General features: G+C 39.6%; 1 protein-coding gene across 2 annotated transcripts in view; it reads left to right on the top strand.

Moving 5' to 3' along the window:
- Nucleotides 1–18,051, top strand: part of kif5c (kinesin family member 5C) — a 177,567-nt gene that overhangs the window by 135,870 nt on the left and 23,646 nt on the right. For both annotated transcript variants that reach the window (XM_069934978.1, XM_069934977.1), the window contains exons 16-23: nucleotides 819–1,007; nucleotides 3,570–3,687; nucleotides 7,625–7,701; nucleotides 9,359–9,468; nucleotides 13,177–13,278; nucleotides 14,300–14,360; nucleotides 15,143–15,214; nucleotides 16,716–16,820. In XM_069934978.1, coding sequence (XP_069791079.1) covers nucleotides 819–1,007; nucleotides 3,570–3,687; nucleotides 7,625–7,701; nucleotides 9,359–9,468; nucleotides 13,177–13,278; nucleotides 14,300–14,360; nucleotides 15,143–15,214; nucleotides 16,716–16,820 — 834 coding nt within the window. The remainder of the gene's footprint in view (nucleotides 1–818; nucleotides 1,008–3,569; nucleotides 3,688–7,624; nucleotides 7,702–9,358; nucleotides 9,469–13,176; nucleotides 13,279–14,299; nucleotides 14,361–15,142; nucleotides 15,215–16,715; nucleotides 16,821–18,051) is intronic.

The following is an 18,051-nucleotide window of genomic DNA, read 5'->3' as shown; positions in this document are numbered from 1 at the left end:
TTAGTACAGATTTTTTCCCCCCCAGTCTGAGGAAAGTTCCTATTAGCTGTGAAGAAAATAAAGTTGTCTTTAACAGAAAAAAATAGTAATTCCCTCACATTTTGATATTTGATGGAAAAGTATAACTCTTCCCTTTGACAACTCTGAAGGGGTTATGCTTTGTGTTGCCTTTAATGCTAATTCTGTTGCAAATCCATTGGCTCTCCTTGCTGACAAACAAAATGTCTTGATTTTTTTTACCACGTGTTCAATCTTTGTAACAGCAACTCCAATTGAATAGGCATTTTGGCTATAATTCTTTTGAAACTTTCCACATTTTATTTGGTTCCATTATGAATATTTTATGAGTAATACTTGTGAACAAATTTGTACGATCTCTAAAATTGTTTTTCTTCTCTCCCATACTCCAGATGAGGCGCTTCATTTAATTATTGCAGTGCTTCAGCTCAGTGGTATGCCACAGCAGAGGGTGAAGTAAGGCATTCTCCTCCTCTTCCCTTCCCCCTCTGCTCTCTTCTATCTCTATCCCCTTTGGTCCATTCCTTTCATTCATGAGCCCTAGACTTGAGGAACCCATGGCCAAGTAGCATCCCATCGTTGCGCTGAACTGTACTTGCACATCAGGGGTCTGAGGTCATCCTCGAGATCTTCTGATCACATGAATACTAGTGACCCATTGCGCCATTAAAAAGTTGTATTGAGAAATAGCTAATGATGTATGGATTAAACAAGGATTTTTCCCCAACCAGAATTTGGAAGGGGCATGAAGGTTTCAGTTATGCTATAATAAAGATCTTGCCACCACCTTGGTCTCTCAGATGGCAGAAATGAATGGAGTACTGGAAGAAGAGTTCACGGTTGCACGGCTGTATGTTAGCAAAATGAAGTCTGAAGTAAAGACGTTGGTAAAGCGGGCCAAACAGCTGGAGAGCACCCAACTAGACTGCAATAAGAAAATGAATGAGAATGAGCGGGAATTGGCAGCATGCCAACTCCTTGTGTCACAGGTGAGGAAAGCACTTGTTTTTGGCTGTATCGAGGGTTCAGAATTAATAACATGAGGATTTGGAAAAAAACAGCTTCTTATTTGAAAAATGCCGAAAAGCCTGGACCATTCATCAGGAAACAGTAGCTTGTATTTTGCTATGGCAGCCAGTGATTTTACATTCAAACAATTGGGAATAAAGCTTTTGTGATTCTGATTATAAAACTATTCAGTTATAAAAGCTCTCATGATTTATTTGGGTCTTTCAGACAAGGAATCTGTATTCCTGCCAATTTTGGCCTAGATGCAGCAGCCGACATTGTGTGCCAGCATTGCCAGTAACATCAGCATCCTCTAAACAGTTTTTCAAAATAAACAAGATACTTTTGAAAATTCAAAAACATTACTAACCTACCTATTTATAGCTCTGTGAAGACTTTTCACAAATCTCTCAAAAATGATTTTGATAAAAATGAAATGGAGAAAATATAAATTAATGAAATTCCTGTCAGCATATTATAATAAATAAATAAAACATTCCAGGATGTTTTCTTGCTGCTTCATGTACGAGCAAGTTCAGTAAACCTTGGTAAGAATACTGGAATGATGAAGGAACTCAGCTGGTCTTCTCAGCATCTATAGGAGACAAAGATATAGTGCCAATGTTTTGGGGCTGAGCCCTTCTTCAAGGAAAAATCAGAAAAGGCAGAAGTATTATATATCAGAAAGTCTCAGAATTCAAACAATGGGGGAAGGATCCAGACCAACAAAAGGCATTAATTGGATGTGATAAGGAACGAGGTAGAATTTATCATGTCTGCAAAGGGAGACAGGGAATGGCGAGATGACGGGGCAGCAGGGGGTGGGGGTTTTTTAAAGAAAGCCAGGGAAGTTGATATTAATGCCATCCAGTTGGAGGGTGCCCAGTCAGAAGATGAAGTGTTGTTTCTCCAATTTATGGGTGGTCTCAGTCTGGCAATACAAGAGACCATAGACAGACATGTCATCAAGGGAATGGGATAGAGAATTGAAATGGGTGGCCACTGGGAGATCCAACTATTGCGGTAGACCTGTGCCCTGTTTGTGATGATGGATTTAAATGCTCTTTAGCATTTATACCAGTTAACATGAAATTTAACTGATCCCTTTCATTATTCAGATGATCTTTTTTAAAAATTTAAATATATGCAAATCATTAAAATTGCAAAATCAATTTTTCAATAAACAGTCATCAAAATTGGTAATGTCCAAAGTGTTAGATTTATTTGTGCATTACAATGGAGTGAATATCATGTAACACAAGATAAATTGGACTGAAATTTTAATTATTTCAGCTGTTTTTCAGTCTAAATGTTGAAGGCACAGCATAGATAATCATGCTTTTTTTTCCCCCCAAAATCATTTCCTGTGCTAAATATATCAATGAAGAATCCCAAATGCCAGCTGCAACTACTGGAATCAATTTTTATCCCTCTCTATTTTACTGCTGTCATCAGTTAATAGGCCCTTTTTATTCCCTTTCTCACTTGGCCCTTGCTTCCTTCCCTGTTCTCTCTGCATTAACTTGTGAAAGAACCTGCAGATATTCATAAATCTCTGTGCATGTAACCCCCCAGGAGGGTAAACAAGCATCCTATTGAAGATTGGGCTTTGGCTGATTGTTAATAGACTAATGACTATTGAGTTCAAACAAGGTTAAGTCTGGAATTTGCAGTACTATGCCTTGAGGAGGCTAGTTTTTTGTTTTCCTAGTAATTTAATATTTTGGTTGTGCCCCTTAGAAAATGTAAATGTAGATTTTTCAAAGAATTCATGGCAGTCAAGTGCTTTGTCATCCCTAGTATTCTTTGAAGCTGTTATCTTCCTCACTTCACTCCATTGCCAGGCTCGTGCATGTTGCGGTTTCCCTTGGACATCTGGGAACTTGAGATCAGGGAGTGAAAGGCCTAGAGACTAGGCAAGAATGTGGTCCAGAGAGAGGGATTTTACTGAACATTGGAGCAGCAGCAATGGGTGGTGCAATTTCCTGCCATTTCTGTCTCATGTTCCTTGTGCCAGTTTCGAGCTGTGTGGGGGAAGGGAGTAGGCAAACTGTCTCCCCATTCAGATCTGCTGTTTGGCAAAGCAGTGTTCAGTTTATTATTTGTTTGAAAAGCTGAGTTCTTTTGCGCTGGTGGGTGTGAATTACTTTGGTGGAAAGGTGACGTCTCATAATTAAAGGAGAAAAAGTAGCAAATGACAAAAAGACAATTGTGCCAGGACTACGGTAATCTGCAAACTATCAAGTTTCTGCTAAGGTGATACACCAAATTACAACAGATCTGTAGTTGTGGTTGAAGTATAAGAAATTTCATGTCTATTGTGCAGCAGGATGCCTTTTATTTGTTTGAAAAGGTGCATCATGTGGGGGGGAGGGGGGGCATTTTGATAAATGTAAGGAAGATGGGATTGGTGTAGCCTATGTTAAGACTGGATGGAATGCTAACAACGAGCTCTGTCCAAGATCCAGCTTCAAAGCAAACTGGTGGATTGTGATAATGCATGCCTTTTACACTCTCCTTTTGTTCAATTAATCTTTTGAAAGCATGAAGCCAAGATAAAATCACTGACAGATTACATGCAGAATGTGGAACAGAAGCGAAGACAACTGGAGGAGTCTCATGATGCACTGGATGAAGAGTTAGCTAAACTCCGTGCCCAAGGTAGGCCCTGGCCTACATCTGAGGCTATTTAGATATTTTAATTCACTTGATCATTGATTTCAGCATGGTACAAGTTTTATTCTTTCTGAATATGATAGCATCAAGATGCTTAGAATATGTGCCGACCTATATATTCCGACTTTAAAAATAATGAAATCTTTCCTACCTCATAACCCTCTATATTCTTCCCTTTCACACTGACAATTCCTCATGGATTAACCAGCTAATTTAGTGGGTCCATTCCCGGTCATCCAGAGGTGTGGAACGTCCCAATCTGGCGGGGTGAGTTAAATTCAACCTGGCTCTGACACTTGGTGGGGGCAAGTGTCAGATCTCAGCTGAGTTAACTCACTAATCTCCTCCTGGCGGTGTGAAAGCACAACCTGCTCTCATATTGTCACTAGCCATTTTCACACCGCAGGTGAGCGGTGACCCTACTTTGTCCCAGTGAAATACCCAGGAATTCAGGACATCCTCGGCCTTTCATGCCGCGGTCCAAATTACCGTGAATTAGCTCTTGCAATTTGGGGGATGGGGTGCCACCCCAAAGCAATGACACATTACACATTTACAGGAGTAAGAGTAGGTTCATCCCGTCCGTTGGCCACTCACCTGCCCACTCGTTAATTCTCTCCCTGTCTCCACTGGCTCACGGACCCCCCCACCTCTGTGCTTCAGCACATCGTGATGTCAGCACAATGTGTGATAAATGGCCGGCTCCGTTTCGCATAGTCCCTCACATAGCTGGAACTGCTCTGGGAAATCCAGCTGCATGAGGGATTATGGTTAATGAGGACGGTCATTTATCCTGCATTGTACTGCAATTGTGATAGGCCAAAGCAGACCGCTGTTTCAGGAAGTAGGTATGTTTTAATTTTAATCGCCTACATGATGCAGCACATAAGCACTGACATCACGAGGCTTACCCTACTTGGCCATTTGCCTTTCCACACTGCAATGAGAGGGTGGTCCAGGAACATTTCCTGGGGCCTCAGCCCTAACTATGAAGTAGAGCTGCGGACCTATTTAAAGTTCCCGGGCCGACCTTTTCACACTGCAGGTTCATAGGAGGGTCCCCAGGAAAAATGTCCCGAGAATCTTCATTTTACACCACGGTGTGAAAAGGCCTACTGCTGGAGGCAGGACCCTCCCCCCCCTCCCCCTTTAAAATGCCTGGTTGCCGATTAACCAGGTAAATCAAGGTGCACTGGGATAGGCTCCTGAGGTGCAGCATGCCCAGCAGATTTTTCTGCTTCTGAGGAGGGTTGGCAATGTGAAAGGATCTTTTCTTTCACCCATTTGCCTGCCTTGTAAATGTCCCTAATATTACAACCTCCACCACTACCCTGGCAAGGCATTCCAGGCACCCACAACTCTGTGGTTTTAAAAAAAAAACCTTGATATCTCCTGGTATAGAGAGCCTCTAGTGTTTGCTACTCCCACCTTGGGAAAAAGGTGTTGGTTGTCTACCTTTTTTATGGCTCTCAGAATCTTGTAGACTCCTATTAAGCTACCTTGTGTCAGTCATGACAATACATGATGTATGTTTTCGGAAAGCACGTTTGTTAAAGATGCTGGAGGTTTAACATTCCTCCCAACAATGGTGGAGAATCAGGGTGGGTGGAAGCCGGTTGTGTATACTTAGTTTTTATAAATTTAATGTCCTGCACGCTAACAGGCCACTTCAACCCATGAGCTGATGCTCCCCAAATACACCAGTTAACCTACAAACCCCATATGCATTTGAAAGGTCAGGGAGAAACTGGAGCACCTGAAGGAAACCCACACAGGGAGAATGTACAAACTCCTTGCAGACAGTGCTGGATTTGAAACCGGGTCACTGGTGCTGGAATAGCATTGCGCTAACTGCTTAGTTTTGAGTGAAAAAGGGAAGGTTTAAAAATTATTTAATACTTTGAAGGAAACCTTTGAAAAGGAACCATAGCATTACTATTTCTAACTTATTTTTGTGGATGAAAACTGGCTCTGATATGAAGTTCATGTTTATTATCATCTGACTGTAAATGTACAATGAGATGAAAGAGCATTTCTTTGGACCATGATGCACAGTTGTACACGGACATTACTCTTTGGCTTGGCTTCGCGGACGAAGATTTATGGAGGGGGTAAAAAGTCCACGTCAGCTGCAGGCTCGTTTGTGGCTGACAAGTCCGATGCGGGACAGGCAGACACGATTGCAGCGGTTGCAGGGGAAAATTGGTTGGTTGGGGTTGGGTGTTGGGTTTTTCCTCCTTTGCCTTTTGTCAGTGAGGTGGGCTCTGCGGTCTTCTTCAAAGGAGGTTGCTGCCCGCCAAACTGTGAGGCGCCAAGATGCACGGTTTGAGGCGTTATCAGCCCACTGGCGGTGATCAATGTGGCAGGCACCAAGAGATTTCTTTAGGCAGTCCTTGTACCTTTTCTTTGGTGCACCTCTGTCACGGTGGCCAGTGGAGAGCTCGCCATATAACACGATCTTGGGAAGGCGATGGTCCTCCATTCTGGAGACGTGACCCATCCAGCGCAGCTGGATCTTCAGCAGCGTGGACTCGATGCTGTTGACCTCTGCATCATAATCGCATATATACATAAAGGTATAATTTTAAAACAAAATATATAAATATTTTGGAGAGATTTACTCATTTACAGGATTCTGTTTATCAACCTCAGTCTAAGGAAAGAAACTTATTTCTCAGCCTGATTTTTGTTCCTGTATCTCCTTTATGATGGTACTGGGTCAAAGAATCTGATGGATGAAAAGGATTCTCAATAATTACTTGAATGCTATTGAAGCAATGCTCCCAGTGAATGTCATCATCAGTGGAAAGGGAAATCCCAGTGACCTTAGTCATTTTGATGATCCTCTGTATTGATTTTTCAATCGATGCTTTGCAACTACCATAACACACAATGATCCAGCCAGACAGGACACTTCTCAATTGTGCTTCTGTAAAATTTTGTCACAACAGGGGTTGGTAGCCTTGCCCTCCTCAATCTCCTTGGGAAATGAAGGTGCTTTTGTGCCTTCCTAACTGGTGAGGAGTTGTGGATCCAGGATAGGTCGTATATAATGAAAACAAAACCTGCTGTAAGTACACAGCAAGTCTGGTAGAATCCGAGAATGGAGAACATTTGGAACTTTGTGCTTCTATCTGCTTATTTTAAATTTGAGCAGGCAAGTGACAGGCCCTTCTGTCCAATGGGCCCATGACCCCCCTCCAAAGTTCACTCATATACAAGCTTGCTGTCCATGTGGGGATACCTTGGTCATTGTGTTAGGCAATCAAGTGAGCTCATTTGCACTGATAAACTAAGTAATCTTTGACATTGTATCATTTTTTTTCATATGGTTTGCTGGATTTAATTTTCTCAGCCAAGTAAGTCTTCCCATGTGATTTTTAAAAATTAATAATTGATAGCCAGACGTGCAAATATTGATCAAATAGAAGAATAACACTCCACCTCCACAATAGTTAAATGATATTATGTCCTATTTAAGTAGAGAAAAAAATTAGATATGCCATGAAAGATTCAAATACTAATTTCTTAAAGACATGGGGTCCTTTTATAGCCCATTACCATAATCTAAAGTTTTAAGACTGACCTGAACTTAGGTGCTGTGTTGCTGGTTTCCAAGCTGTTGTCACTTGATATCCATGTTTAGGTTTTTTCTAACTTTGTTAAATGAAAGGGGCTTTGACCAAAGGATTTTTTTTTCTTCTGTAATTGTATCTTAAAATATAATGATGTGGTTTAATTATGTATAGTTGTAAATTTCAATAAAAATATATTTTTAAAAATTATTTGACATTATAAACTTGGAAATAAATTGATATAAAATTTCCTTTGTTGCAGCCTTCAATTTATAAATATCTAGCAAACAGTTTAGAAACGATAAATACATGTTTACTGTTTATTGTCTTTTGAAATTGCTTTGTAGAAAAGATGCATGAAGTGTCTTTTCAGGACAAAGAAAAGGAACATCAGACATTACTCCAAGATGCCAATGAAATGAAGGTAAGGATGTTGATTAGGTGGAATGCTGCAGATGCATTGCGACTCCTTATTTTAAAACTTTATGCAAGCGAAGGACGACCTGATTTGTGCATGGTTTTCTGTGCTCCTCCTCAATGCGTACAGTTGTTATTGACCTCTAATATTATTTGATAAAGAAATTTGTAAGTTGGTTAAATGATTCATTCTCAGTTGCCAATTTTTAGATGAACAATCCATTTTATAGTCCATATTCATTTTTGCAAAATATATATTTTGCATCACTCCAGCAAAAAGAAATAGCTCTTGGTGTCAGTGCCGGGGAAACAAATGATATACAGGGACATTTTAGATAGATTATGGGAGGTTTTGAGATTTTAACTGCCAGGAGCAGGGATGACTATCTTGTTTTGGTGGCTGCCATCTGTTAGGTCTGCTTTGTTCATGAATGAGTGAGACAAACACCAGACTGAGTCGAAATCAGGGTTCTTTGTTCTTTATTACCGGATTGTAACACTTGCAACTAACAATGTTAGTCGGAGAATGCATTCTGCCGTTATCAGCAAAATGGTGATTTTTTATACCCTTGGATACGTGCTTAGAACATCATCATATCATTACTTGTCCAATGACTAAAACTGTTGCTATCCTTTCCCTGCTAGCTTCCTGCCTCTCAATCCATCAATGTCTCTCTTATCTTGTAAGTACAAGGATGCATTCACATCTTGTTACAGCCCTGCACAGGGTAACTCCTTACACATTCCCATCTCATGATGTTTTACCTTACACATCTCAGTTGATTTCCAAAGTCTGGACTTATTTGTATGATGACTATTTATGTTTGACGGAGAGAACTATAAACACAGAAATGCTAGAGGAACTCAGCAGGCCTCGTCGTGTCCATTGGAGGTAAAGATATATTACTGAAGCACTTGAATAAAAGCAACATTAGGGGGAAGAGTATAGAGCAACAAACAAAAGGTGATAATTGGATATGGAGAAGAGCCCAGGAGAAAGGAAAGGTGAAAATTGATGGGGGAGGGAAGGGAGGTTGGATCTGTGAATGCAGAGCTGAGGAAAAGGAGGCAGAGGGAAAAGGAGATAATGGGGAGGGAGGGGGAAGGGTGGGGGTGCTGTGACTAATGGAGAAGTCACTGTTAATGCTGTCCAGTTGGAGGGTGCCCAGACTGAAGATGAGGTGTTGTTCCTCCAGTTTGCATGTGGTCTCAGACTGGTTGTGCATGAGACCATGGACAGATATGTTACAGCATCTTCAGACTTTTGTGTTTCACTTTAGCCTAAAAATTATAAACTAGCCTTGAGTGTTGAAACATTTATGCTGCAAAACATCTTTGCATAATGTATGATGATAAGTATTGGTTACTAATTATTTTCCTTGTTAAACCTCTTGGAAAGATCTTTTTCACAAAATAAAGTTTTTCTCAGCTTTATATCTAATATATCAAGCTTCAAAACTGCTGTATTACTATCCAATATAGGATAGGAAATTCCTGCATGTAAGATTTTGGGATCAAGAAGTGAGAAATAAAATCTTCCAAAAATAATTTCCGAAAAAAGAACATTCTTTGAGATCATTACTCGTCTGTGGGGATCAGAGTCTAAACGTAAATAGGCAGCAGGCATTCAGTGGCGTCTAAATTATTTTGGTGTCTTTATCTAGAAAACTCTGGAAGAGCAAATGGAGAACCATCGAGAAGCCCACCAGAAACAACTGGCTCGCCTTAGGGATGAAATTGATGAAAAGCAAAAAATCATCGATGAACTGAGAGAGTGAGTATCAGGACTTCAGGATGCATCTTGCCAATTAAATAGTGTGATGTGAGGCTGCATATGTAATAAGCACTACCATCATTTCTCTATTGACTCACTTGAGGGAAAACAGCCCCAACTTCTCCAGTTTATGCACCAGATATCCACTGGCATCTTTGCACGTTGAAACAAGATGATTTATTTAACAAAGAAGATTATTGAATGACGGTTTGATCCACCATGCCTCATCCCTCTATGCTTCTCCTATAATATTTCTGTGCACAGAACAAAGATTTTGCAACTAATTTTACTGGATTTTTATAAATATAACAAAATAAAGATGATCTTTATATGGTCTTTTTATATTTATATTTTGAATTTAGTACATATTTATTGTTCTCTTGGAATATTTGGATTCAGAGGTTTACTGCATTGAAATTGCTCTACCTAAAAATGCTCCCTGTTAAACACTTATCTAAATATTAATTGATCTGTCTCCTTTACACGCTGCCTACCTTTTCCTAGCAATGGCATTCCCACATGAATCAAAGTTGTGGGCCTTTTCAATCAATTCAGGTTGTGAAGACAAAATCGAGGCTGACACTTGTTCAGTTATAAAACATTACAGCACAAAGACAGGCCCCTTTGGCCCTCCTCGTGTGTGCCGAAGCATTTTTTTTTGCCTAGTCCCATTGACCTGCACCCAGTCCATAGCCCTCCGTACCTCTCCGATCCATGTACCTGTCCAAATTCCTTTCACATGTTACCACTTCAGCTGGTAGCTCATTCCACACTCCCACCACTCTCTGTGTGAAGGTCCCCCTCATGTTCCTGCTAAACTTTTCCCCTTTCATTTTAACCCACGCCATTTAGTTTGTTATTCACCTACCCTTAGTGGAAAAAGCCTATTGCATTTACTCTGTCTATCTCCTTCATAATTTTAAATACCTCTATCAAATATCCGCTCGTTCTTCTACGCTCCAGGGAATAAAGTCCTAACTTGTTTAACCTTTCCCTGTAATTCAGTTCCTGAAGTCTGGGCAACATCCCAGTAAATCTTTTCTGTACTCTTTCTATCTTATTGATATCTTTTCTGTAGTTAGGTAAGCAAAAGTGAACACAATACTCCAAATTTAACCTCACCAATATCATGTAAAACTTTGCATAACATCCCAACTCCTATACTCAGTACTTTGATTTATGAAGGGCAGTATGCCAAAAGCTGTCTACAATCCTATCCACCTGTGATACCACTCTCAGGGAATTGTGTATCTGTATTCCCAGGTCCCTCTGTTCTACCACATTCCTCAGTGCACTACTATTTACTGTGCATGTCCTTTCTTGGTTTGTCCTTGAAAATGCTGCATCACACACTTGTCTGCATTAAATTCCATCTGCCATTTCTCATCCCATTTTTCAAACTGGTCCAGATCCCTCTGCAAGCTTTGAAAATGTTCTTTGCTGTCCACAACACCTCCAATCTTAGTGTCATCTGCAAACTTACTGATCCAGTCGCAGGCCTCCAGTCTGAAGAGCAGTCATCCACCACTACTCCCTGTTTTCTGCTGTCCAGGCAATGTTGAATCCAATTCACCATGACCACCTAGTATCTGAACCTTCCTGACTAACCTCCCATGTGGGACTTTGTCAAAGGTTAAACACCATGTAAACAACATTCACAACCTTTCCTTCTTCAACTTTCCTGGTAACCTTCTCAAAAATATCTATAAGATTTGGTTAAATATGACCCACCATGCACAAAGCATTTTGACTATCTCTAATCATTTTCAGACTATCCAAATGATTGTATATCCAATCCCTTAGAACACCTTCCAATAATTTACCTACCACTGATGTCAGGCTCACCGGCCTATAATTCCCAGGGTTACCTTTGGAGCCTTTTTTGAAACAATGGAACAACTTGAGTTACTGTCCAAACCTCCGGCCAACACCTGTGGCTAAGGACATTTTAAATATTTCTGCCAGAACCCCTGCAATTTCTACACTCACCCCAAGGTTTGAGAGAATATCTTGTTGGGGCCTGGGGATTTATCCACTCTTATTTGCTTTAAGGAGCAAGCACTTCCTCCTCTTTAACCTGTATAGGTTCCATGACCTCTCTGCTTGTTTTCCTTACTTTCCACGATTCTGTGCCCTTTTCCGGAGTGAATACTGATGGGGGAAAAAAATTTAGTCTCCCCTATCTCTTTGGTTCTGATCTTCAAGGGGACCAATTTGTCCCCTGCTATCCTTTTGCTCTTAATATACCTGTAGAAACCCTTGGGATTTTCCTTCGTATTGTCTGCCAAAGCAACCTCGTGTCTGTTAGCCTTCCTGATATCTTTCTTGAGGTTTTTCTTGCATTTTTTAATACTCCTCAAGTACCTCATTTTCCCCATGTTTCCTATAACTGCTATATACCTCTCTTCTTCCAAACCATAAGGGATGGTGGATATAAAAAGCTGTATCCACTATCTTCATTATCCAAGGAAAATTAGTGACGTTTTTCAGTTATAAAACCCAGAGCTTGTCCTCAATTAGAAGTAAACAAATTGTTTGGTGGTTTGTATCGGAGGCAAAATGGTTTTTTTTCCCCTTTTCCTTCTGAACCACAGCAAAGAGCTCCAATATTTCTTTCCCTAGGCCCAATCTCTTGAATATATTCCTGATTGGGCTTGTAGCCATTGACATTCGCACTCTCATCTAATCCTAGGCCTATAATCAATCAACAGGTTGCACAGACGGAATTCTTATCAGAGTGATAAATTACCTCATTAATCAACACTTCCACCTTCATATCAAATCAAAGATAATTCAGAAAGTGTCCCCACAGTGTTTGAAATTTTGAATATCCCTCCATCTGAGCAACACCATCTGCCATAAAAAGAAGTAAAAGCTAATACATGCAGAACAGATCCCGTTAAAGTTATGTCATTCTCTCCAACAACAGATCCCGTTCAAGTTATGTCATTCTCTCCAACAACAGATCCCGTTCAAGTTATGTCATTCTCTCCAACAACAGATCCCGTTCAAGTTATGTCATTCTCTCCAACAACAGATCCCGTTCAAGTTATGTCATTCTCTCCAACAACAGATCCCGTTCAAGTTGTGTCATTCTCTCCAACAACAGATCCCGTTCAAGTTGTGTCATTCTCTCCAACAACAGATCCCGTTCAAGTTATGTCATTCTCTCCAACAACAGATCCCGTTCAAGTTATGTCATTCTCTCCAACAACAGATCCCGTTCAAGTTATGTCATTCTCTCCAACAACAGATCCCGTTCAAGTTGTGTCATTCTCTCCAACAACAGATCCCGTTCAAGTTATGTCATTCTCTCCAACAACAGATCCCGTTCAAGTTGTCATTCTCTCCAACAACAGATCCCGTTCAAGTTATGTCATTCTCTCCAACAACAGATCCCGTTCAAGTTATGTCATTCTCCCCAACAACAGATCCCGTTCAAGTTGTGTCATTCTCTCCAACAATACCAAATAAGGCAGTAGGTTTAAAATTAACTTGAAAAAGTACAGAGAAAGTGTGAAAAACTGTTCAAATATTTCTCAAGACTCTGACATGTCCAGAACATATGAATTAATGAAGCATCTCCATTGTTGCATTTATCACAACGAGGAGATACATCAAACATAGATACTAATGGATTGTATTTGATATATTTAGACAAATAATTACCCAAACTAACAATCAAATACTTTGTTTTAAATGCCACAGTTTGAACCAAAAGTTGATGCTGAAGCAGGAGAAATTGAACTCCGATTTTGAAAAGTTAAGAATGGAAGAGCAGGAAAAAAGTGTGGAGCTGCAGAAACTTGTGTAAGACTTTCTTTTACATGATCTCTGTTCACACCCCACGGACTGTTATTTAACACAGCCATTCTCAACGGAGTCTTATGGTCATCCTGGGAACCACAGCACATTTAACTAAAAGACTTGCAAAACATAAATGTTTTTTATGTAGTTGGTACGAGAGAGGTACAGATGAAACCAAAATTTGACTTCTTCACAGGGAAGGAGGTCTGTAAACTTTGAGCAGAGACCTGTGGGGGCCATAGCTAAAAAAATAGGTTGAGAATGGCAGATTTAACAAATACTGCTTCTTCATGTAACCTGCAGTTTCTAATTGATACAGAGTTATCAAAATGTTGGAGCAGTAGGTGACATGAATGGTAGAATTATTTTGTCCACACTGACTGTGTTTTGCCAGCTCTCAATGGATGACCATTTTGAAGCATCTTGCAGAGGTGCAGTTTCCCAAGAGGTGTCGAAAGCAAGAGGGAGAGAATTCATACAAGGCTGTTAGCTTGGTTTGCAACATATTTCTTGGGCGAACACCTGCATTTCAGGCATTTTTGGGACATTGTGAGCATTTTGGAGATTTTTTAAATTCCTAATTTGGTCAACTCACTGTTACAATAATCCTTAACAAATTGGTCATAACTTCTGTCAAAAAAATAATTTTTGTTGTTGTCCAGGCAAAACATCCTTGTTCTGGTCTTATCTTTCCCTTTTCTGTTCCAGTCGTGATATGTAATTGTGTCTATATCTTTTGGAATAAAAATGATTTTGTCTATTGTGTACAATTTGTAATGGACTTGTTTGCTCAGAGATTGACTGGTGATGCTCTCATCAGTCTCCTTGCAGTAATAATATGTGGTTAAAGAATCTTTATTTTATTTTGCTTCTTGTTATTTGAAGACTGATGTCTTGTAATACGTGATCTGTTTACCTTTATCTTGGTAAATTGAAAGACATGGAGGCATGCAATTATTTTCTTAACAGGCTGTCAATTTCAAATGTAATCTGATTCCAAATTACTTTTATGTCCTGCTTTTAGACATCTTAATGACAAAAGAGAGCAAGCAAAACAGGACCTCAAGGGGCTGGAAGAGACAGTTGTAAGTTTCATTGTGAAACGTATTGGATTTTTAATGGACTCACTTCAGAACTAGCCCCCTCCCCAATTGTGTAGCTTAACTAAGGTTTAAGACCACGTTTCTGTAGAATAAAGACGATGCCATGTACACGTCATGTCTGTAAATCCCCATCCCAGAATTGAATCCCCGATTTGCCAACATGTACACAGAATACCGTACATTATTGTTAACATTTTTGAAATAAACCCTGCATTTCTAATTGCCTGGTGGTGTATTTCTCCACTTCAACCAATTCAACTGCAATGCAGTCTGTTGATGAATTGAAAGATCATGGACAGTTCACACCAACGAAAGTGTGGGTACATTGAAGGGAAATGTTTATTGGAGACCATCAATAATGTCTTCCCCAGAAACAGTTGACCTTCACTTACTAAATTTCCTGTGATAGCAGAAGTGGGGTAGGGTGGGGTATAAATTTTCTATATAACAGACCAAGATCCTGTTCTGCTCCGCAAATGCTGTTTGCTCCATTGTATATTATGATTGCAGCTTTTTTTTATAATAAATGGATGTTTTTCTTGGATATGGCTAGAGTCAACCCCTGATTATTTTTTTTTCACCCCCTTCCTCACTCTACCCAAACTAAATTATATATTTTTCCATTATTTAGCTGTATTTGCAACTTTTTGTTGGCATTTATGTTCTTGAATTTGTATATTTGTACATGTGCATAATTAATGATTGGAAGAACATTCAAGTTCCCTAAAACCTCTTAACACAGTCTACTTTTTTTTTTTGAAAAGGCAAAAGAGCTCCAAACACTCCACAACCTCCGAAAACTTTTTGTTCAGGACCTCACCACTAGGGTCAAGAAAGTAAGTTGATTGATATATTGCATTGCTATATTACTTTTAATAAGACACCCACTACTCTCTGTGTGGAAAATTTGCCTCTTTGGCTTACCCTTGTATTTTGTTTTAAGGTGCTTGGGAGTAAGTACAGGGGATGTAAGTAAGTTTTTCCACACAGAGTGGTGGGTGTATGGAATGTGCTGCCAGCAATGGTGTTGGAGGCAGATACAATAGGATCACTTAAGAGACTATTAGGTATTAGATTGGAACTTAGCAAAATAGAAGGTTATACTGTGGGGATATTCGAGGCAGTTAAAGTAGGTTATTAGATTGGCACAACATCGTGTTCTATATACTCTATTAGCCAATTGTAGATATATTTACAAAATTCATCTTTACTCACCTCAAATAGAATCCATTCTGGTTTTGGTGTCGTGATTTGTATAAGTAGTTGTCGTTAAAGACAGATTTATAAAGAGCTATGTTTTAAATTATCAGTCATCCAAACAAGAGTATTGAAATTGTTAGATGATAAATTTGTCTGAGTTTGCTTTTGGGCCTGTGTAGTAGTGGTGATCACACATCTGAACTAGGAAGTGTAAAATCTGATATCCATTGTATTGGTGATCACAGCAGAACTGGTGTGAACTGCAGTAATTGCTCACCTCCATTGATGCCTTTTCTCATTAAACTTGGGAGTAGGGCAGGAGTGGATGACGGGAAGGGGGAATCACATTAACGGCAATTGTTACTCCTGTTTTGTTGTGGATACATTTCAGTTCCTACAGGAATATCATTTACATATTTTTAAAGAAAGCAATTTTTAAATTTTTTTTAACAACTGAGTATTCTCATACATGGCAATTCTGACCATCTTCCTCGCTCTTCAGTTTCTAACGCCTGAGGGTTGCTCTTTTAAACATCTTATTTGACATATTCAGGCCATCTAATGCCCTTTTGGGTGTCAACTTGGGTTAGATATACAAAATATGTATTTGTGACTTCTGGAGTGGGATCAATGCTTCAGATTGTGGCAAGTCCAAACCACTGCAAAATAGGTCGGTCTCTTCCTGTCTTGTGCCCTACAAACAGTCTCTATGGACTGTTAATTATAAATAAGATTAAAACTTGCTGCTTGTATTGATGTAAAATTCTATAGTAGCATACGTCTCTTACTTTTGTTTTCTGGAACTAAGATGAGGTTCACTGTTAAAGATTTTAGACTTGTTTATTTTTGATAATATCTATAAATCTAGCCTTCATTCAGCACATCATCTTGCAGCTCATTCCACACACTCAGCACTCTCTGAGTGAAGAAGTTCCCCTCAATGTTCGCCCTAACTTTTCACCCTCAACCCAAGTTTTTCTCTCACCTAAGCTCAGTGGAAATAGCCTGCTTCAATTGAACCTGTTTACATTCTTCAGAATTTGCATTTTGTAGTATACACAAATGTTGATTTGTTTCCTTCCAGTTGTGTTCTTTGCCTCTTCTGAACATTTATAGTTTTGCTTTGCATTTCCTCAGAGCACTGAATTGGATTCAGATGATGGAGGGGGGAGTGCTGCACAAAAGCAGAAAATATCCTTTCTTGAGAACAACCTGGAGCAGCTTACAAAGGTTCACAAACAGGTACTATATGAGGATGATTTGTTCAACACTCTAAACTTGGCATCATTTATCTTTCCATATTCAACAACACTGCCAGGTTCTCAAAGAATGCTGCGGTAAATTTTGTTTCAATTATTAACCGAATTATTACTACAACTTTATAAAACAACATTCAGAGATATATTTTCAAAAAGACTTTTATTTTGTGGAAGCTGAGGATGATTTGCACTTGCTATTGAAATTGGATCATTATTATTCACCTTTTGTCTTTCGATGTTTGCCACTTCTCTCTCACTGATATTGTATGTTAAATGCTACCTGCACTTGTGGGCTAGACTTTTATAATTAGTCTTGTTTTGAAGTTGCTCCTTTGGTTTCACCTCTTCTTATCTTTCCAGCCCAAAAACCTTCTGAATCTGACTCTTGATCATAGCAGAACTTAATCCATTAGTTGTGGACAGGCTTTCAGTTGTCAGTAGCCTTCTGTGCCTCTTTCTTCCATGTTGATGCTCCTCCTCTCAGTTCAAGCATTTAGTCATCTGTGCTAATAGGCCATATTGAATTACTGATTTGCAGTGCGTATTCAACTCATTCAAAAGACTCATGCAGAGATGCAGGTGCATCTGTCCTCTTGCTCTATTCTCGGTCTTGTCATTGACTCTAGGGGGATTTTACTATATCCTGGGCTGAAGGATTAGATACATCTGGCCCTTCCACACAGCTGGTATATCCAGCACTGCACTATTCATTTGAAAGGGGTCACTGATCTTCATTCATCCAAATAAGTGGCGATGAGTGGATTGCTTCCCCAAGCAAAACAGTCTGCTGGATTAACTCACTGGGTCGAGCGGCATCAATAGGGGAAAAAGAATAATCAATATTTGCTCACGGATTGCTTTCTTACTTTATATTGATTAAAATGTACTTGGGTTAAAACATTGAGTGAATTTGTGTTGCTTTTATAAATAATTGCAATTTTTCAGATTTTTATAAAAGTCTCTGACCATCAACGTTTGTAAGCATCAGATAGTGTGAGATTTTAGAAGGCTGTCATTTGGTTGGGCCTTTCCCTCTTCTGTAGCTTGTCACACGAGAGGCCTACTGCATCTTGTGAAATGAACAAAGAAAATAGGCTGATGACAAAAAATGGGAGCTACCACAGCAACAAATATTAACAGAGGGAGCATGGCTGCTGTTGGAGTGGGGCAGAGAGAGTGTGTCGAGTCGGCCAGAGAAGTTCAATCCAGTCCAG

Source organism: Narcine bancroftii, chromosome 4 (assembly GCF_036971445.1).
Source record: "Narcine bancroftii isolate sNarBan1 chromosome 4, sNarBan1.hap1, whole genome shotgun sequence".
NCBI lineage: Eukaryota > Metazoa > Chordata > Chondrichthyes > Torpediniformes > Narcinidae > Narcine > Narcine bancroftii.
The sequence above is the reverse complement of the archived record's forward strand: the minus strand, read 5'-3'. Positions and strand labels throughout refer to the sequence as shown.